This window comes from Neophocaena asiaeorientalis, unplaced genomic scaffold, assembly GCF_003031525.2.
Source record: "Neophocaena asiaeorientalis asiaeorientalis breed wild unplaced genomic scaffold, Neophocaena_asiaeorientalis_V1.1 scaffold114, whole genome shotgun sequence".
Lineage (NCBI taxonomy): Eukaryota > Metazoa > Chordata > Mammalia > Artiodactyla > Phocoenidae > Neophocaena > Neophocaena asiaeorientalis.
The window spans coordinates 3,001,533-3,023,344 of NW_020173116.1; the positions used below are offsets into that span (position 1 = coordinate 3,001,533).

Below are 21,812 nucleotides of genomic sequence, written 5' to 3' on the forward strand. Positions count from 1 at the left end.
CTGCTCAAGAAACTCAGATATTTAAATAACTATTACCATACAATGTAAGTTAAAACTATACTTTTTTGGTATAGTTTCATCATAAAATTCAGTTTCTGCCTATTCACTTCTTAATAAAAAGGACAAAGAGTTTTCCTGAAATAGTGAAAGTTTGCTATCATAGTTCTAAGAGTCATTGACTTACAAAACCTTGAGACCAGGGACTTCCCTGGTGGCCCAGTGGTTAAGAATCCGCCTTCCAACGCAGGGGACGCAGGTTCAATCCCTGGTAGGGGAACTAAGATCTCACATGCCGCGGAGCAACTATGCCCATGTGCTGCAACTACAGAGCCCACTCGGGCCACAAGTTGAGAGCCCATGCTCTGCAACAAAAGCTCCCGTGTGCTGCAACTAAGACCCGACCAGGCAAATTAATTAATTAAAATTAAAAAACAAAAAAACCTTGGGACCACAATATGTCTGTTCCAGTAACATTTACCAGGATGTTTGTTGTAGAAAACTGAGTTTGTTCACATATAGTTGCAAATTCTATTTGAATAGGCCTTTGATCTTATCCACTGGTCCAGGTAACAGTGAACTTCCCTTGACCTCATTGATCTCATTCTCATTTACTCAACTTAGATAGGAAGACTGTTCAGATTTTCTTAAAATTAGGAAAACAGTGAAAGGCATGGTCCTTTTTGTAAAATGTAAGACTGATGACAATAGATGAAATTTAAAATACAATGCAGAATTGCAATTGGTCACAGTGTTACTGAACCAAACTTGGGTCCACTCGCCCTCGTGTAGTAAAGTCAATCTACTGACACCGGGTTGTGGTGAAGGAAAGTGTAGCGTTTATTGTAAGGTGTCAAGCAAGGAGAATGGGTGGCTCATGCTCAAACCCCCTAAACTCCCTGAAGGGTTTCAGCAAAGCATTTTTAAAGGCCAGGTGAGGGAGGGGCCTCCCAGGGTCTGTGATCAGCTCGTGCACAGTTCTCTGATTGGCTGATGGTGAGGTAACAGGGTGGTGTCACAGGGGTTAACATTACCAACCCTTAGGCACCAGTAGGTCCAGGCCTCCTTGCTCATGGTCATCAATTAGTTAATTTCTTCCATCTGATTGGGGTTTTAGCATCTGTAAAGCAACTCTGAAAATGTGCATCAGATACTATTATCTAGGAACTTCAGAGAGGAGCTACAGTAGAGGATATGGGGGAGGGGTCTGTCCCAGGAAGGCCCAATAGGGTCCTGCTTGGTTACAACAACAGGCTCTGCCATGTCAGACGGAAGTGGCCCTCTGGCCACTTCCCAGGGGTTCCCTGGTCTTCCCAGTGGCAGCAAGACGTCTGCCTCAGCTCTGCACCCTCGCAGGACCATGCACAGCAGGAAGGGAAGGACGAGGACAGCCCTCCTCTGTATATGGAAAACATGGATCTTCCCAGAAGCCACTTACTTATATCATTGTCCGCCAGGGTCAAGAGCAAAGGGAGTGGGGTTACTCTTGGCTTAGACTAATCAGAGGCTGGGTGTACTGCAGCCTGGTTGAAAGTGGGGCTCTCTTAGTAAGGGAAGCAGGGGCCGAGGGTACACAGCCCTGGCCCCCTTCTGGGGGCCCACAGTAGAAGACACTAAATGCGCAGAAAATGGCTGTGAAAAGATTCCATTTTTACAATGCAATAAATATCAAACAACTTTGCTGGAGAGTAAGGAGCCTCGTAGAGATGGAGCCACCCAGGATTCTTATCATGGGACTTGGGTTTGTCCACAGGCGGGCTTCGAACAGAGACCTTCTCAAAGCGCTTCTGAGGGCGCCTAGCAGGGAGGTCGCTCCCGCAGAGCACAGATGCCTCACCTTCTCCCTGTGACTCCACCCCCAGGGACTCGACTGCCTTCTTGGCTGGACTCATGGGACCTCCAGGAAGATGCTGAGGAAGTGGAAAGGCCAGCGCCCTCTGGGTGGGTCTCCTGGGAAGGCCTGTGAGGGGCCTGGGAAATGATCACAGGCTTTATCCAGCCTTGGGAAACTCACTGGAGGCCAGGTCCTGGTTGAGAGCTGGGTCCTGGGCCCCCCTTGGGCCCTAAGAAGAGCTGGGCTCAGCTTCCTTTTCTCCCAGCAGTAACTACATGAGACTGGCACAGTGAGGAGACATAACCCGGAGTGAACCAGCTGCAGGAAGTCCTGGCTTTGTTCTCGAGGCTGTGAGGCCCAGAGAGCATGCACTGGTGCTAGCTCTTTGCTGTCCGGTGTGGCTCCAGCAATCCCTCCTGATATGGTCTCCTCTCCTCAGCCCTGTGCTCCCCACTTCGACTGCAGGCAAACAGGGGGATGCATGGCCTAAACACGCCCACCCAGCCCTGCACCTGCTCACCTGCCTTCCCCAGCCAATGAGATGGGGGCACGGCCTCTGGCCTTCCCAACACACTGTCCAGGGTGGTCCTGCTGCTGACACAGGCCACGAGCTCCTCACGGGCTGGAGCATGTTTCACAAGGCTAAGCACGGTGCTAGCTGAGAACTAATGCTCAGTGGGGAGAGGCCACAACAGACAGAGCAGGAGCAGGGCCAGGGCATTTGGTCCATCTGCAGCCCTCAAGGGGCTCAAGCACATAGCACATGGCAGGGGCAGCACAGCTGAGCCTGGGAACAGAGGTGACAGGCAGGGGAGAGGCAGCCCACCAACACACACACACTGACACACGCTCACAACTACATAAGCTGCGTTCTAAGAGGTGTACTGGAGACTTGAATCCATTTCCCCTTTAACCGTGGCACCCTCTCCCCATCACATGCACCCTTACCTGCTCTCGATTTCCTGTGTCACAGCAATGGCTAACACATGCCCCTTGTCTCCCATCAGAAGACAAATCAATCCCTCCCTTGCTCTACCGGGCTTGGAGACCACAGAATGTATTTGCCTCTCATTCAAAGTGACGTCAGCCAGAGGATGGGGTTGGCAGTGCTGGGATAAGTAGAGGTGCAGGGATGGTGGGGCAGCAGGAAGGGCAAAGGCCTCAGCAGCTCTAGGAGCCACCTTGGCAGCAAGAGCCACCTTGTGGTCTGGACAGACCCTGGTCCAGGCATCCATGTAGCCTCTAGGAAAAATGCAGCATCTCCAGTAGAGATCTAGCATCTCCAGTATGGGATAAGAGAGCGAGGGGTGAACACTTTCAAGGAGATTTCCAAGCATCTTTGACCGTTCCGACCTACCTTACAGTTGGCTGTGAAACTTCAGTGAGATCATGGATGTGAAATGCGCTTTGAGGCAACTACTCACTTGTTGACTCATTCATCGAAAATGTGTTGAGAGCCTAGAATGTGTCAGGCATTGTGCTTGAGCCAAGAGAGAGGGTAGAAAAGATAAACACATAAAACAGAGAAAGAAAATAAACAGTACATGAGCCACCACAATCCCTCCTTTCTAAGCTGCAGGCAGACATGACTAATCAAGCATAGCTCTCTTTATCACAGAACCTGGGAAGGACCTCAGAATTCTTCTCAACACAGCTCTCTAGGCAGCTACTCCTAATTGAATGTTATGGATTGAATATTTGTTTCCCTCCCAAATTCATATGTTGAAGCCCTAACCTCCAGGGTGGCTATATTTAGAGATCAGGCTCCTACGGAACAATTATGATTAAATGCAGTCTTAAGGGTGGGGTCCTGATCTTATAAGATTAGTGTCCTTATAAGAAGAGATGCCAGAGAGCTCACTCCCTCTCTCCCTGTCCTCACACATCATGTGAGCACATAGCAAGATGGCAGCTGCCTACAAGCCAAGAAAAGAAGCCTCAGGATGAAACCTACCTTGTAGGCACCTTGACCTTGGACTTCCAACCTCCAGAACTGTGAAAATAAATGTTTGTTGTTCAAACTACCCAGTCTGTGGTATTCTGTTATAGCAGCCTGAGCAGACCAAGACACTGAGTCGACATGAAGGATGAGGTTTGTCATTCCTGGGGCAAAGACATGGAGGTATTGATAGGCGAAGTTGGTATCAGAAACAGGGAGCAGCATGGTATATCCAGGGCCCGTGATGTTTAGAGGAGGGAGTGGACAGAGATGGGACTGGAGAGCGAGGCAGCCACCATAGCACATGTGGATGTGTAGGCCGTGCCAGGGCCTTGGGGCTTACTCTAAAAGCATTGGGGAATGATCTTCAGGTCCACATTTAGAAAGACCAATCTGGGACTTCCCTGGTGGTGCAGTGGTTGGGAATCTGCCTGCCAATGCAGGGGACACGGGTTCATTCCCTGGCCTTGGGGGGTCCCACATGCCATGGAGTAGCTAAGCCTGCGAGCCACAACTACTGAGCCTGCGTGCTGCAACTACTGAAACCCGTGTGCCTAGAGCCCATGCTCTGCAACAAGAGAAGCGACCGCAATGAGAAGCCTGTGCACCACAACGAAGAGTAGCCCCCACTCGCTGCAACTAGAGAAAGCCCGCACATAGCAGCGAAGACCCAACGCAGCCAAAAATTAATTAATTAATTAAAAAAAAAAAGAAATCAATCTGATGACAATCCATCTATGTGCAGGCTTGATAGCAGGCAGGCAGGGATAGAGGCGGGAGGTCAGCAGGTAGCTGCCCCATGGATCAAGCCTGGGATGGACCTGAGCCATGTGAGAGGACAGGCTTGGTGACCAAATGGCTGCAGTTTAAGAGGAAGAGGTGAGGTGAGTCCCGGGTTTCAGGTTTGGACAATGGGTTGGATGGATGTCCCTCCCTTTGACAGGAATATGATCTCCTATGGGGAGATCTCCTGTAGGCAGGCCCCAGGTTGAGAGCAGAAGTCACTGCAGCCACATGCTACTGGTCAGAGTTAGGCTCAGGCCAGCCCAGGTTCAATGTGGGTGGGGATTGCCCAAGAGTGTGAATACAGGGAGGTGTGATTCCTTGGAGCCACTGGGTAACAGCCTTCCACCACATCCAAGTAACAGGCAGAAAGGAAGGGGAAGGACAAGGCCCAAAGCCAGAGGCACCTGCTACCTGGGCCTGTGGCCTTTTGACGAGCTCTCCCTGAAGCCCTGCTCTGACTTCCTCTGGGCCAGAAAAGAACCAGGTCACGTGAACACCCTTAGCTGCAAGGGAGTCTGGGAAACTGAATGTTTTCACCTGCGCACATTGTCATCCCCTCAAAATCCTGAATTCTCAGGTAGGGAGAAGGGGAGCACGGCTTTGAGTAGGCCACTAGCAGAGTCTTCTGTGGAAGTCTCAGGGGCGTGGGGGTGGGGGGACTAACAACCACTGAACACCTTTACGGGAGAAAAGTCATGCTTAGTGCTTTACACAGAATTTGGTTCAGTAGGTCGAGGGTGGGGCCCAAGAATTTGCATCTCTAACCAGCGCCCAGGGGATGCCAAGGCTGCGGAAGGGAAACCATGCTTTGAGTGGCCCTGAGCTGGGTCACACTGAGGAAACAACAACTCCCAAATCTCAGAAGCTTAAGTGACAAAGTCTTGTTTCTTACTCATGTGACCTGTCCACTGTGAGTTGCTGGGGCTCCCAGGAACCAGGTGGCCAGACCAGAGGGAGAGAAGTCACCGCAAAGCACCTTCTGGCTCCTTCGAGTTGCATGGCTGTGCCTGATATCAGACGTCAGACAGGGAGGAAGAGCTGCTTTGGTGAATGATCCTGTGGGCTACCCCAGGCTTCATAGAAGCAGTGGGATTTGAGCTGGCTGGGCTTTGAAGGATGAACAGGAGCTTACCCTGCAGAGAAGGGGGAGAACATTCCAGGCTGAGGAAACACCATAAATGAACTACCATTGATGGAGCACTGATTATGTGCTAGAAGCTTTCAGATCGCTTCCCTCTGAGCCCTCACAAGAACACCGAGATAGTACTGGTCCCTTTCATGAAAGAGGAGACTGCGAGTTTGAAATCAGGTCACAGCGCCAGAACATGGGAGTCCAGGAACTTGAACCCAACGTCCAGGGCTTTCTTACCCTTGTCACTGTGGTGTCAGGGAGGTTGTATGGCTGTGCAGAATGATCTGTGTGCTGCTGTTTCCTGGAAATTGTTTCCAACACCCAGAGGATCTGGGGGGTGGGGGCAGTGGGACTCATTAACGGACAGCAATTTTTATTGTGGTTAAATATACATGACATGAAATTTACCATTTTTAAGTGCACAGTTCAGTGGCATGAAGTACGTTCACGTTGCTGGGCACCATCCATCTCCAGAGATTTCTCATCTTACGAAACCGAAACTCTGTACCCATTAAACAGAAACTCCCCAGTACCCCTCCCACCAGCCTCTGGCAACCACCATTCCACTTCCTGTCTCTGTGACGCTGACGACTCTATTCCATATAAGTGGAATCATACCGTATTCGCCCTTGTGTGTCTGGCTTATTTCACGTAGCATAATGTCTTCACCGTTCATCCATGTTGTACCATGTATTGAATCATCATTCCTTTTTATAGCTCAATAATATTCCATTGCATGCACGGACCCCATTTTGTTTATTCATTCATCCATTGATGGATATTTGGGTTGTCTCCACCTTTTGGCTACTGTGATTAATGCTGCTATGAACATGGGTATGCAAATATCTCTTGGAGTCCCTGCTCTGAATTCTTTTGTGTATATACCCAGAAGTGGGACTGCTGTGTCCAGAGGAATTTTTAACATGAAGGACTTTATGTGGGTCAGAGGTGCTGGTGGGCTTCTTTGGGGTCCAGGGGAAAATGCTGCCCACCGGCACTGTAGGAGGAGGCCCAAGACCCCCCAGGTTCCTCACTGCTCCCCGCTCACCGCCCCCCAGGATGTCCTGGTTAGGCACCCCTCACCTGCTGCGGGGGGAGGTGGGGCTGCAGGAGCCCCGACCCACCACCCAGGTGCAGAAAGTCTCTCTGCCCAGTTATTTAACCGTTTATCAGGCATAGATCTTGTCCCCCTGGAGTTGGGAATTTCTCCAGGGAGAACAGCCCTTCCCCTCTCTAAGCCTCTCTTTTCCTGGCTATAAAACTGAGGTGCTGGTATTGGCCCGCCTACCTCACAGATTGTCATCAGGTTCAAATAAACTAATGGATGTGAGGGACACGGAGATGCTGCTTCCTGCTGGAGACCCACCCACCGCTCCCAGGCTGCCCTCCACGCACCCCTCTTGGTGGGTCAAACAGGGACACTGCTGGGGTGACGGTCTGCAAAGGCTGAGGCTGCTTCCACAAGGCCGGAAGAGCCCCCAGGGCTGAAATAGCTAAAAAGAGGACAGCTCAGTAAGATCACTTCCTCAAGACAGTTCTGGGGCAGTGGTTTGCAAATTAGAACATGACTGAGAATCCCCCAGAGGGCTTGTTAACACAGAGAACGGACCCACCCCAGAGCTTCTGATTCGGGAAGGCTAGGGTGGGCCCCAGGAATCTGCTCTCCTACAAGTTCTGAGGCTGAAGAGGTGACGCTGAGGCTGCTGATCTGGGGACCGCATTCCGAGAACCACGGCTCTAGAAAATGGAGGAAAAAAGATGCTTATTTTGAAGACCACGGACACATGAGTTCCCTCCATCCCTCCTTTCCTCTCCCCTCCCTTTCTTGTTTCTTTCCTTCCTCCTTTGTCCAACATTTATTATTAGAGCACAGAGTCTGGCCTGGGTTGACCAGATGGTCCTTGGCTGCCCAGGGCCCAAGGCCTGTGCTTGTGACCAGATGCAGAGGAGTCTGTGTGAGTCAGGCTGCTGGTGGGAGGGAAAATACCATGTTCTGGGCGAGGGGCCAGGCAGCCTTCCAGGCCCTGCAAGAGCCCAGGGCACTGTGCAAGGCCGGGGCAGCCTTCCTCCGGGGTCAGGTGGTGCCCACACAGCATGACACTGGGTGAGGAGCTGGTCTTGGGAGAGGCACCTGATATGGTGCCAGGCCCCACAGCCCAGCCCTAAGGCTCTTGCCAGGCTAGGCCTTCCGAGGCAGGGCTGGAGGAATACCCTGGCGGTCCAGTGGTTAGGACTCCACGCTTCCACTGCAGGGGCACAGGTTCAATCCCTGGTTGGCAAACTAAGATCTCGTAGATTGAGGGCTGGCAGGCAGGCTGAGAGGTTCAGTGAGTAGGGGCAGAGGTCCACGGGCACTGGGGCAGCCAGCCCTTGGCCCTTAGATGGCCAGGTTGTGACATTTTTCTTTGAAGGCTCCAGCGTCCTTGTGTCCCACCCCATGACGCATGGTGGACCCTGCAGTCCACCTTCCCAGAGACTCATCCATCAGGCTTCCCTGGACCTTCCCTCTCCTCCCTAATGGACCAGGGTCTCATTCCTCAGGGCCTCCTTTTCTATTTTCAAAGGAGATCACAAACCAATCAGATCAATGGAACCTAATATGGTCCCCTGTGTCCATCATCAGAACCCAACAAAACGCCAGGAGATGAACCGCAGAGGCTCAGCTCCAAAAGGGACACCAAACCTGGGCGTCTTCCCTGGAATTTGATCTGACCCCATGGCATTGCTTTCACCTTCTCCAGACCTATTTCTTCGATCAAGAAATGGGGCCAATAGGATGAGTGCCGAAGGGCTGTGGGGATCGTACCAGCTAGTATCACGGGAATCCTGGGTAACTGGTACCTCTCTCCTCTGCAGCCAAGGGCTGGCCCCCAGGTTCTGAGATTCTTTCTGGTAACACACATGACATATTTCTCAAACTCTTCAAAATTTACCTCCGCTTTGATTGGGACCATAGGTTGGGGTTCTTAGTTCCTTAAGGTGTCTGCTTGCTGTTTATTTGTTCCAGTTTCATCTCGTGAGCTGCCAGCTCCCCAGCCAGGCAAAGCACAGGACCCCCTCCCCGCACCTGGCTGTCCCGTCTGTATCTCTGCGAGGCGCACTCAGAAGGGGTGCTCTCCGGCTGGGGGAGGCATCTGATACCCTCCCGTCTGCCAGCCACACTCCATGTAGGCAGCTTCTGATGCGAAAACCCCTTCCTTGGGGTCTGAGCGGAGGGGGAGGGCACAGTGCGGAGACTGGGAGCCCAGGCTCTGGAGCCCGCAGTCGGGCTGTAGATCCTCAGTGGCCCCACATGTTGACTGTGTCCACGTGTTCCCAGGGAAGGAGGAGCGTAACCGTATCCTCACTGCCCTGGGTGAGCGGCAGGGGAGGGTGGGTATCCGCATGTGGGACCCAGCTAAGAACAGCCATGCAGGAGCGGAGGGCTCCTCTCCGTGCTCTGCTCCTGACTTCGGGAACTTTCTGCTGTTAGCACGGTCCCTCCAGCGCTATGGAGATGCCGTGTGCAGACCTCCTGTTGGTCCCTCACAGGGGGGAGCTTGCTTTGTCAGTCAATCTCTGTACTTCAGAAGATGCCCAGTGTGGGTTCTGCACTGAATTTTTGGCCTGTGTTATCTCATTTAATTTGGGAAAGGGTGGAAGTATTTAATGCAGATGACAAAAGGTTATCTATATCAGTAAGAAATAAGAGTTCTTCAAAATTGACAGTAAAGGTCAATAGAAACCAACCAATAGAAAATGGGCAAAGGATACAAGTAGACAATTCTCGTTTAAGTGCAAATCAGACTAGCCAATACATGTCTGAAAAGAGGCTCAGAATTATGAATAGGGAATTGCAAGTTAAAGTAACAATGAGAGGCGGTGTTTACCTCTCAGGGTGGCTAAAATTTCAATGATTCCATTTTGTAAAAGAGACAATGTTCCTCCCCCCTCCCATCCCCACCCCCCCGGCCCCCAGAGCTGTACAGAATTATGAATAGGGAATTGCAAGTTAAAGTAACAATGAGAGGCGGTGTTTACCTCTCAGAGTGGCTAAAATTTCAATGATTCCATTTTGTAAGAGAGACAATGTTCCTCCCCCCTCCCATCCCCACCCCCCTGGCCCCCATAGATGTGTATGTGGCAGGGTTTTCTCAACTCTGGCACAACTGACATTTCGGGCCAGATAATTCTTTTTTTTTTTTTTCTTAATGAATAAGGCAGCTTATTAACCCAGCATCATTTGTTGTAATGCTTCTTGTTGGCAGCTGCCACCTGTCCAGCGATTCTGTCCAGATCTCTCTGTCCCGGACATGTCAGTTTGCAGCTCCCATCTTGGTCCTTTCCCACCATCTTCAGCCCCTCTGGGGCTCAGGGGACCCGGCGGGCCCCACTTTTTGAGCCTGTGCTGAAATGGCTGGGTAGGACACTTTCTCTGCCGTCCCCCCCAGAGATCTCGGTCATGGAGCTGTCTCAGCGCCATGCCAGAGGTACAGGTGCAGTGCTGTGGGAGCAGCTCGCGTGTAGAACCACGGGGCGTGAGCTCTTTGTGTTTGGCCAGCTTGACAGTGTCCACCCATTCAGGGCCTTTCAAGCTTCCCGGACTTGCTGAGGAAGGCTGCCAGGGCTCTGACGAACTCCCGCTGGTTCACGTCTTTTACAGTAACTCCAGATATCGTGGGGCCTCCGCACTGCCAGCCGGGGGAAAGGAGGGGACAATTCTTGATTGCAGGAGCTGTCCTTGTATTGTAGGGTATGTAGCAGCATCTCTGGCCTCTACCCACTAGATGACAGTAGCAACCCCCCCCCCCCCCCCCCACATTTTATGAAAAAGATTAAAAAAGATGACCAAGGATGACACTGCCAAATGTTCAGGGGGCAAAACTGTCCCCCACCTCTGCTTGAAAACCACTCGGTATATAGCTAAACATTGACAGCTGCGTATGCTTTAATGAACACTTATTTAATTTTAATCACTATTTTACAGATAAGGAAACTGAGGCACACAGAGGCCAAGTAACTGTCAGCTGAGGACCCGAGATTCCAAGAGGAGTCTGATTTCATAGCTCAGTTTCTTGCCTGAAATGCAGCCTCGCTGCTCAATTACATTTTTGAGGTTCGACTGGTGGAATGTACCGGGACTTCAGATTCACGTTTCCAGGCAAGAACCACGGGCCAGGGAAGGGAAGCCCAGGCCTGTGGTGTCTGAAACTGTCACGTATGAGGCCATAGCCCCAGGGCTGGCTTGGCTCCCTGAGATGACAGTGCTGGGTGGCCAGTCCAAAAAGCATCAGCCAGCAGGGCCGCCTGACCTCTGAGCAGGGCTGACCACCATTTGCAAAGAAAGGCCTAGAGGCTGAACCACGGGGTGGGGGTGGGGGGGGAAGGTGGAGGAGCTTGGATGGGGGCAGGTGCATGAGGAGGGTGGTGATGACTGGACTCCTGATTCTCTCTCATTTCCCTCCCTTCTGGCATCTGGGCACCCAAGTGCCTCCCTCCCCACTCACTGTCGCACTCACTGTCCCCACACTGCCCTCTCCCCAAAGCCCCGCTACAGCCAGCTGGGTGGGCAACAGCCCTACCCGGAACGGCAGGGGAGGTGGGCGGGCGCATGTTCACGTGATGCCTGGTGGCTTCCTCAACCTTTGGCCGGGTCACAATGGGCTGAATTTCCTGTTGGCTCGTCTGTTTGGGGCCCTAGACCATGAGCTCTGTGAAGGCAGAGCCTGGTGGGCATCAAGATTGGGTGGGTGCAGGATGAGGGAAGGAGGTGGGAGAGGGGCAGTTGCTCAAGGGCTGAGCAGCTCCAGTGACACCCAAGCCCAGCCCCTGGTGAGCTGAGGTGCTCAGCTCTGTCCCCTGGGACTAGGTTCTGGCCTTTCGCTGGATCTGTGAACAAAGCATGGCTGTGAGTTTTCAACTGAACAGAGCTCCTGATTACCTCTCCTGGGAGGAGAGAAGAGCTGCTTAAAGAACTTGAGGGATGATCCTCATTCAATAATTCAAGCTTAGCTTTTTAAACGGAAACTTCTCTTGGAGCTGCTTCTAGAAACACTTGCTGGTTGTGTCCCCTCCTCCTGTCCCTGCAGGTCCCCTGCTGGTAGGAATGTGTAAGTTGAAAAAGCAGTTGCCCTGATGTGCTGGGCTGGGAAGCAGCATCACCACCTCTTTCTTTGCTGAACCCCCAGGAAGAGCTGATCAAGGCATCCTTTGAACCCCACTGTATTCTTGGCACCATGAGAACTTTACCACACACATGCACTCCCGCTTTCTGAAGACAGGGATCAGACCTTAAGATCTTTGTGGAGAAACCTGGCGTCCATGACTCACTTGTCGAGAGGTCAACAAACTAATAGGAGGGGATGGTGGGTGGCTGTGACTCGGCACAACATAGGGCTTATTCTAAGTCGGTGATTTTCAACCCTGCTCACGTTAGACTCATGCCCCAGGCTCATTAAATCAGAATCTCTGGGACAGTGGTCCTGTAATCACAGGTTTTATAAGCTCTCCAGGTGTTTCCACTGCACAGAGTTGAGGACCTCTGTTCTAAGTGGACTTTGGCAAAAGGGGGGCTTGACGGTGTAGAAATATTGAAATTTTAGACTGTAGCTATTTCGGCACTAGTGACCGAACTAAGAGCCCTATGTAAGTGAGGCAGGAGAAGGAAAATCACACCAGGTTTGGCATACCTGCAGAGTCCAGCAAATCCATCACCTGAACTGCATGGCCCCAAACACGAGCGGCAACTGGTTCGCTCATGCTGCGGTCCAGTGCCACCCGCTCATGAGTGGGTGAAGTCACAGAGAAGTCGCTGATGGACGACTTGTCACTTAGTCAGCTTTTGAGGACCGGTCTTTCCTATTTCAAGAGCATTCTCTGGACTCCTACAGCCCCCAAATCAATCGTAAACTCAAAATCTTAGGGTTGGCAAGCAACAAAGAGACACTTCTTAAGTGGTTCCTAAGGGCCCCAGCATCTGATTGGGTCCCGCAACCCAAATCAAATCCACGATGAAATGCCACCTCACACCCATCGGGATGGCATATATACGGTATTTCATCATGGACTTTATTATGTATATAAAACCTATAAAACAAAACAGGAAATAACAAGTATTGGCAAGGGTGTGGAGGACCCTTGCGCACTGTTGGAAGGAATGTGAAACGGTTCAGTCACTGTGGAAAATAGTATGGCAGCTCTCAAAACATTAAAATAGAATTGCTGTGTGGTTCAACAATTCTACTGCTGGGTCTAAACCCAAAATAACTGAAAGCAGGTACTTTAGCAGATATTTGTACACCTATGTTCATAGCATCATTCGTTAAGAGCCAAAAGGTGGAGGCAACCCCGAAGTCCACTGACAGGTAAATGGATCAACAAAATATGGTACATACATACAATGGAGCATTAGTCAGCCTTAAAAAGAGGGACATTCTGATACACGCTACAACATAGATGAACACTGTGGCTATTATGTTAAGTAAGCCGATCACAGAAGGACAGATACTCTTATCATGCCACCTATAGCAGGCAGTGGTCAGATTCAGAGACAGAAAGTAGGATGGCGGTTATCAAGGGCTGGTGGGAGGGAGGAATGGGGAGTTACCATTGGGTACAGTTTTAGTTTTGCAGTGAAGGTAACTGTGATGATTACGTAACAATGAAACGACTTAATGTCACCGCACTGCACACTTAAAAATGGTTAAGATGGTAAATTTTATGTTATTTTTACCGAAGTTAAAACACAAAAACAAAACCCCACAGCCTAGTTCTGGGGTGGGCACACATGAAGGAACCCACATTTTCACCAGAAGTGGTTTATCAGAGTAATGGCCTGTAACAGCCCTGAAAGGCCCAGGGAGGCCCAGGGGAACCTACATATACTGTGGCTCCTGTATTTTGGGGGAAGGGGACAGACTGGGAATGGGACAGGGGGCTTTATCCATTCCTTGCTTTTCTTCTCGATTCAGGTAGAAAATGTCTCAAAGACTCACTGGGGTACCTGTGGGAATGCTGGTAGTGTTTTTGATGAGAACCTAGAGAGGGGAGATTTTGTTAGAAGCAAGCAAGTAGGTAGGAATTGATACGCGAAGGGACAGGGTGGTGGGAGTGTACATCCAGGAGCGGTGTCTGGTCCAGCACCTTGGGGTTCTGCGAGAACTCGTAGCTTCTGTGAAGTTTGGGAACCCCACCAATCACAATCCATTCCACTTTGATTAAAAAAAAAAAAAAAAAAAGATCATTCAGGGGAATTCCTTGGCAGGCCAGTGGGTAGGACTCTGTGCTTTCACCGCTGAAGGTGTGGGTGCAATCCCTGGGTGTGAAACTAAGATCCCATAAGACGCGTGGCACAGTCAAAATAATAAAAAAAATTTTAAAAATAATAAATAAGAAATGAAGTTGGTAAATATTAAAAAAAAAATCATGCAGCTTGACCTATTCTCTTCATCAGATTTGACTTGGACCTACTTGTGGCTCTCTCCAAAAATCAACTTTGCCCTCAGAGAGGAGACTTTACAATACTGAGAATATTCCAAAGGACATGCCATCTTAAATGGCAAAGGAGGCCACCCCACCCCCCCCAGAGGCTGCTGAACAAAGAGTGGCACTGAAGTGAGCGTGTAAATCCCATAGGGGAGAAAGGGAGTCCTGGTCTGCCAAGATGTGCAAGCCTGGAACGTCTGCTTACAAACCAGGAGTAGGTCTCCAGGAGAGAAACACGCATAGAATGGAGCTGCCCAGGACACGCACGGATGGTCGGGCAGGAAGGGCAGGGGGCCATCACCCCACGCCCAACGCAGGTCAGGGGTCTGATTTCAGCAAGCACGTCGGCCCTGCCCACGTCTGGGGCTCGCTTCTCCACCTCCGCACCCCCAGTTCCCAGGTGGGGCTGAGCCATGACACTCAAGTGCTTACGCCGAGCCCTAGCGCCAGGTAACCACATGCTTATTTGTCCAATGGGCACCTTGTGACCTCCTCTGAAGACCCTCTCCCACAGTCCAGTAGGAGTGGAAATTATCAGGTTATAAATTGGTCCTTTAACACCCAGAGAGCACATCTTCACCTGTGGTGTGGATTCCATCCTGACCCTTCTTCCTGCGCCCCTCAGAAGCTGTCCATAATCCTCTGTACCCAAGCCCTGGTTGAACCCTATTTCTCCTTTTTGTCTTTTTTTTTTGGCCGTGCTGTGCAGCACGTGGGATCTTAGTTCTCCAACCAGGGAGCGAACCTGCGCCCCCTGCAGTGGAAGCGCGGAGTCCTAACCACTGGACCACCAGGGAAGTCCCAGGTGAACCCTGTTTCTGCCAGGTTTTCTCTAGTGTGGGCACAGGACACACAGGCTGGGTTCTGGCATCACGTACCTTGGAGGGAGCAGCATGGTGACTCTCCCCAGGCGAGGCCTCCCTTCCCAGCCCAGACACACATAGCTACCTCCTTCCCACTGGCTTCTGCTCTCCTGGCCTCAGGGCCAGAAGCTGGCTGTGGAAGGGGGACACCACAGGGCCAGGCTGGGGTCAGAGTGGGAGGCTGCCAGGGCTGAGCACTCCCTCCACGTCCTCTGCCAAAAAAACAGGAAGAGGAATCCGAGACGTGACTGCGCTAATTCCAGTCCCAGGCTCTGAAGTCACAGATGTAGAAACCACAAACCGAAGAGCAAAAACAAAACCAAAAAGCCCGCAGTCTTTAAGACTTTTTCCCTCCCAACAGCTAGTTCCAGTGATGTTTATTACTCAGCCTGCGTTGGAATAACATTAGACAAAAATAGAAACAGCGTCTGGTTTTACAAAGCCTCGGCACAAGTCCTCTGAGTTTTCTGTCCATGCCAGGGCCGCTTGCTGCTGGTACCAGAGGTCAAGGGAGCCCGGATGACCCCGGATGGAGCAGAGCCTGCACAGGGACGCAGGTCTCAGTGCTGGCTTGAGAGCAGAGCTAGGGAAAGACAGCCGGGCAACTTGCTCAAGCGGTGTGGCCCGGCTGGGGATCCAGGGTTTTATGTCTGGGGGTGAGCCGCTGGGGCCCCGAAGAGACCAGCCCCGGACTCAGGGCTGATCTGGTTCAGAAGGACACGTAGCCACATGCCAGCAGGGCCAGGGCTCTGCCCCAGGCACGGAAGCTGGGTGGGTAGAGGTCTCCACCAACCTGTGCTTGTTCCAGAGAAAGAGCCTTAGCGGGGGCCTCTCTGGGAACTCTGTCCCCAGGGGCTGGTGCGGCCAGAAGGGGCAGGCCACGCAGCAGCAGGGCCCCCGCTCGTCGTGAGCCCGCAGGAAGCCTGCCTGCAGTCACTGGCTGCTCACAGCACTGAGACCTCGCGCCCCTACCCTGGGGGCGGCCAGAGCTTCCACCTCCAAGGCCTCCTGCAGCACAGGGGGAGGTCCGGCCGCCTCGGAGGGGCTCGGGGGACTTGGTGGACCTCGTGCGCATCGTGAGATGGGGAGGGGCAGGGATGAGCAATGTAGCCACTTTCCAGGTGAAGCCAGTCCAGCCCAGAGGCCGGCTGCTTTTTGGACCCCCCCGGAAGTCACTGCCGGGCTCTGCACCATCACCATGAACTGCCCGGGACTCCGGTCTCCCGGTCCTCTCCTGTGACGGGCAGGCCAGGTGGCCAGTGCGCAGGGGCTGCTATCTCAGGGGCTGCTTGAGCTCGAAGAGGCCTGTTCCGCCCTTGACGACCTTCCCAACCACGAGGCAGGCTGACGGCGACCTCAGCTCATCGTGGGATCCTGGGAGAGACACAAGAGTGCTCGTTAGTTGGCTGAGGGAGAAGTCGGGGGTGGTGGAAGGCGATGGGGAGGCGGCACCCAACACTGAGGCTGGGCGGGTGGGGCACCTCCGAGGCCACGAGGGATGGTGCTGAGGCTCAGGGTCTGGTGGGAACGAGGCCGCACTGCTCCTGCGTTTCGAAGAGAGGAAGACCCTCTCCCTCTTCTCCCATCTGCTGCCCGCCCCTGCCAGCTGCTTCCCGCAGGGAGATGCCAAGATCTCCCCTGCATGCGCGGCGTGTGGAGAGGTGCCTGAGGGACGAGCCCATCTGCCCAGAGCAGACTCAGGAGAGGGGAGGCCAAGGGCACCTGCCCACGACTGACCCATCATGGTGGCCTGCTTCAGAAACTGGAAGCTGGTCTCAAACGTCATCTGCTGCAGTGGGGAGGAGTTCGACCGGATCCCAAAGCGGTTCAGTGGCTTGTAAACACCCTCGAAGCACATGTAGTCAGCGACCAGGGAGAGATGGCGGGGGTCAACGGCTATGCCTGTCACACGGGCGGCAACCGAAGGGAGGGTTAAGCAGTGACGAGGGGACGATGGCAGCCGCATCACCTGACACAAGGGCGCCCCCCTCCAGCTCCGTCACCTACTCACTCAGCTCCCTAACCCCCGACCTCGGCGGGCAGCCCTCCCTGCCCGGTCACCATTACTACATCTCTCTCCACTTCCATCCAGCAGCACGGGAAGCAGCCTTGCAGGACACAAGACCCTAAATCACTGTTTGCGCTTGGGAACTGAAACCCTGAAGGCAGGATGAGGAAGCAGACTCTCCCTCAGAGGCCAGCAGACGAGAAACAGGCTAGGAGGCCTTGGGGACGGGACTGACAAGACTGACCCACAAGGGACTCCCTCTCCACGGTGGTTCTGAGGATCCCCTACGGGCTCCATGCTCACCGTGCCCCTATTTCAGTTTCCTGCGGAGCTGGATTGACACCCCGGGACCTCCCGAGCGCCGCCCGCAGCCCCTCTTACCGTACACGGCGAACACATCCTTGATCTCCTTCTCGATCACCCGCAGCGCGGCCTCGATGCCGTACGTGCTGGCCATGGCATGGATGTCGTTGGAATAGAGGCGACGCAAATCCAGGACCTGGGGGAGGACGGGGGGGTTGGTTTGGAGGGCCTGGCCTTCTGCCCCTTCCTGCGGACACACCCCGCCCAGGCCGACACCCCCGCTTGGCTGGCACTCAAGCACAGCTGATGACAAAGGGGGTGCGAGGTGGCCCAGGACGAGCGAGAGGAAACAGTGTAGGCAGAGCTGCCAACAGCACGCTGGCCGGGCCCCAAGGTCTGTCTCATCATCACCAGGGCTAGAGGATGACTCGGTACCTGCTTTACAGTCAACAGGAAGAAAGGTGTTTGTCTATTTAATGGAGAGACCTGTTTCCTAGGATAGAGGCTTCCCCTGGTAGGCGAGGCAAGTTCCTCAGCAGAGACCCAAACGCCTCCCCCAGGCATGGGGAGCAGGGCTGGGCCTGCTGCATGGGAGTCAGCCGGGCCCTATCAGGGGCCTGGGGCTCCAGGTCGGCTGCCCCGGGGGGCCCACGGTGGCTCTGCACTGTGGCAGGTCACCCCCAGAGGCAACAGCAGAGACCCTGGTGGCCTGCCTGGCCTCGTCTGGACAAATCCCACGAGCACGACGCGGAGCTTGGCCTGTCAGTGGCTGGCTCTCGGGAGGCATGAGCCCTGCCCGCTGCGTCCTCCGGGAAAGCAGCCTGTGAGAGGCTCTGGGGCAGAAGGGGCCTTAGTGGGGCAGTGCTGTGCGGGGCGAGGGGTGCGTGTGAGGCCGGAGAGCCTCGCCAGCTTGGTGCGCGCGGACTAGGGAAGAGTGAGCTGGTCCCGGCAACTCAGAATTCTGTGGGGAAAACTCGCGCCCACGGGTCGAGAGCACCTCGGAAGGTTCTGGGAGGCTCAGTGAAGCTGGGGGGAAGCAGGAGAGAGCCCAGAGGAAAGGGTGGGGGAGCAGGCGGAACAGGGCGCACAGGCCTCTGCCAGGTGTGGGGGGCGGGGCGGGGCGGGGCCCCTCTGCAGCCAGGGCCTCCTTCGCCCGGTAAAGTGAGCAGCCCCCAGGCCAGTGACTCAGAAAACTACTTCTTACGAGTCTACTTCGGGAAGGTTTTAATTTCAAGGAGAAGAAAGAAACTGTACTCAAAGTGATTTGGGAAACTCTGGGTTCCGTAAAGTTAAGCCGGTTCCGTACTGCAAGCCTTACCAGGCTCACGTGCATCGGGGACCCCGGGAGGTGTGCCGGCAGGCGCAGACTCGGTTCGGGGACCCTGGGCTGGGAGCGCGAACAGCCCAGGAGGGAGTGGGGCCACGCACCTCGGCGTACTTGAACAGCTCCGGGAGGTTGATGCCTTCTGTGTTTAAGACGAGCTCCTTCTCATTCTTACTGTTGGTGGTTTCGTTCAGGAGGCATCTGGTGATGCCCTTGGTCGCGTAGACGACGGCGCCTTGGGCCAGGGACACTACCAGGGAGCTCATGTCAAAGTTGACCTTGACGAGAGGGAGTTTCACCATCACCTGCAAGAGGAGGGAGAGCTGGGGCTGGGGAGAGGGCCGCCCCAGACCCGTCGCCCGGGCTCCCCGGGAGACGCCTCCGGAGCCCCACTAGGGAACACCGCAGCCCTGCTGGGGCGAGCGGGTGGCAGGCTGGGCCTGTGAATGCTGGGTGCCTTCGCGGCCACACGGCAGTCACCTCCAGTCTGCTGAGGAGAAAAGAGCAGAGCAACGTTTTCACAGATGTCGGTGAGAACGGTGAAAATCACATCCACTCACACCACCCTTGATATCCTTTCAATCACCACAAAGCACAACACGTGTCCTTTCGCGGGTGCAATCCCGGTCAAGGCTCCGTACCCACGCTACCACTTAGGAACCAATGAATCGGACTGAAGGAAAGGACTAAAACGCCAGTCTGCGTGTAGAGACGTCCAGGCATCCAAGCCACCGAGTCTCTCAGGCAACACTGCAGTGCTGAAGCTGGGGGCCAGGAACAAAGGCGGTGTGAGGAGTGAAGTGTCTCTGCCGGTCTCTATGACAACCGATACACATCAACACATGTGTTGTGCCGAGGCCTGAAGTACAATGTGAAAGCACCCGTAGGGTCTGGTGGCTCAGATCCCCGCGCAGAGAGAGGACTGGCCCACGAGGGTGTGGAAGTCGAACGTGCGAGGCCATGACCAGGGGTAGCAGGTGCACAGCTGTCACCAGCCTCTTTAAGGGACCCGGGGTGGAGACGAGAGCAGCCAGTGGCCGCCCCGGCACTGACCTGGCACCACAGGCCGCCCTGGGTGTCGTACTGGTAGTCCTCGATGAACGGGTGGCACTCGCGCACGGCCCGCACCCGGCGCTCCACCGCCTCGGCGTCCTGGGGCTCCCGGCTGCGGGTGGGCTTCCACGGCTGTGCCAGTGGGGCGGCGGGGAGCGAGTCCTCCTCGGGGCCTGAGCCCCCCTCCTCCTCCTGCGCCTGGGCCTGGGGAGTGCCTTCCCCGAGGACAGTCCCTTCCTCCTGCAGGTCCTCGCCGTCCTCGCCGTCTTCACCGTCCTCGCTCTCGTAGTCGACCTGGCGGGGGGTGGAGCGCAGGCCGCGTCACTCGGGCTCCACCAGCCGTTTGGACTTGGCCTGCCCAACAGGCGCCCCTGCAGAGGCCTCAGCTGCTGGCTGACCCCGGCCTCGCCTGCTCCGTCGGCCTGGCTGCCGTCCTCCTCGCTTCCCCTGGGGATGCCAGCCCCTCAGCCCCTAGGCCCCCTCCTCTGAGCTGAGCCCCGCCCCGCGCCTCTAGCTCTCGCACCCGTGGAGCCGCTCAGCCCTGCCACACCGCCCTCTGTCCTGGCAGCAACCATGGCAGTGGAGGACCAGTAACGGGCAGGAGAAGGAGGTATTTTCATGGCAAAGACAGGAGGCGGCCCGACTTCCTCCCCCTGCCAAAGGCCTCTGGGTCCTCGAATCTGATTCAGACACAGGCCACCCGCCACCCCACGAGCACCGCCTTCTCAGTCCACTGGTGCGCTGGGCAGCCCGCCTTGCTTCAAGGCTCCCGATGGTTCCAGCATGACGCACAGGCGTGGCCTCATGCACCAGGGGGCGAGCCCTCATCTGTGACAAAGGGGTCCCCTCACCTCCTCCTCTTGTTTCTCCTTGCGTTTGGCGTCCGAGGCATCAGCGTCTCCCTCCTCAGCTTCGGCATCCACGATGTGCCCCTCCTCTTCCTCGTCGCCTTCCTGCTCTCCCTGGGGTGTGGGGACAAGAAAGAGAAAGATGAGCTCTAATACCCTGGTGAATCCATCTCTCCACCCACCACACTCACCCAGCCACCCACCTGCCCACCCACTCATCCGCTCATCATCGTTCAGCCACCTATCACCTTGCCAACTATCCATCTACCTACCTTCCACCCCCCTACCCACCCCTGGATTCCACGCTTCCTTCTCTGCACCCTACATCTTTACACGTACCACTCACAAAATCTTGCATTTAAAAAAAAGAAACAAAAGAAAGGACGTGCCAAGGCTTTTCAAGTCATGAAAAGAAGGTGTTATTCCAAGTAATTTTGTTATGGGTGGAGATGAAGAGAAAGAGTTGTCTTGGTATTTTAAAAGCCAAATATTTATACCTTTCTCTTGGCCTTGGTTCCTAGTTCCCTGTAGTCTCCTTCTGGGTGATCTGAGAATTAAGACTGGGCAGCCTTTCAAAGACATCCCGTGCCCATCTGTGCTTGAGTTAGCCAACTAGTAGACCCTGGGACAGGAGACCTGGCACTCTCTCTCTCTAGGTAGGCCAGGCCCTCATTTTAGGGATGAGGAGACAGGCCCAGTGAGAGGAGATGACATAGCTGAGGTCACCGAGCCGGGAAGGGACAGGACCAGTCTTCGTTGTGGCCCTGTCCAAGCACAGCACAGCCCTACCAACTGCCGGCTCAGATGACACCCAGGGACCTGCCCCACACCGCTCCTGGGCCTCTTGGCAGATGAGGTGCCATCATTCCTGGACTGTTTTGCCTCCACTGGTTTTTCCCTGGCTCTATCCTTTTTCGTCACTGTAGCCCAACTTCCCGGCTTCAAAATACCTCTCTGGTCCTTGCCTAGTACTCCGTGGGCCTCAGTTCATCTGGCCTAGGTAAGTCAAAGGCAGAGTGAACGAAACCAGAAAAAGAACTTCCAAGACCTCAGTGGGTACCATTACTTTGAGACTAACCTCAGGAGAAAAAAAACCACCGACAGAGGGGTCCCTGAGAGCAGAGAGATGGATGACCTGGGGCCCTCACCCAGGGCCAGGCAGACCATGCTGCCCGACGTGGCCCGCCACACTCAAGAAGGAAGTGTTGCTTTCCGGCTCTCTCAGAACAGTGGACAAACGCTAAGGTAAGTGGAGAGATGGG

The 21,812-nt window shown here is 54.3% G+C and overlaps 1 protein-coding gene and 1 pseudogene across 1 annotated transcript in view; both read right to left on the bottom strand.

Annotated features, from left to right (window-relative positions):
• Positions 1 to 9,906: 9,906 nt before the first annotated feature.
• LOC112399001 (40S ribosomal protein S19 pseudogene) lies at positions 9,907 to 11,280 on the bottom strand (annotated as a pseudogene).
• Positions 11,281 to 15,376: 4,096 nt separating this feature from the next.
• Positions 15,377 to 21,812, bottom strand: part of POLR1A (RNA polymerase I subunit A) — a 76,181-nt gene continuing 69,745 nt past the window's right edge. The window contains exons 29-34 of the mRNA XM_024743882.1: positions 20,554 to 20,664; positions 19,703 to 19,996; positions 18,754 to 18,954; positions 17,404 to 17,521; positions 16,752 to 16,916; positions 15,377 to 16,388 (exon numbers count right to left, since the gene is read on the bottom strand). Of these exons, the coding sequence (XP_024599650.1) occupies positions 16,288 to 16,388; positions 16,752 to 16,916; positions 17,404 to 17,521; positions 18,754 to 18,954; positions 19,703 to 19,996; positions 20,554 to 20,664 (990 nt within the window). The 3' untranslated portion in view covers positions 15,377 to 16,287. The remainder of the gene's footprint in view (positions 16,389 to 16,751; positions 16,917 to 17,403; positions 17,522 to 18,753; positions 18,955 to 19,702; positions 19,997 to 20,553; positions 20,665 to 21,812) is intronic.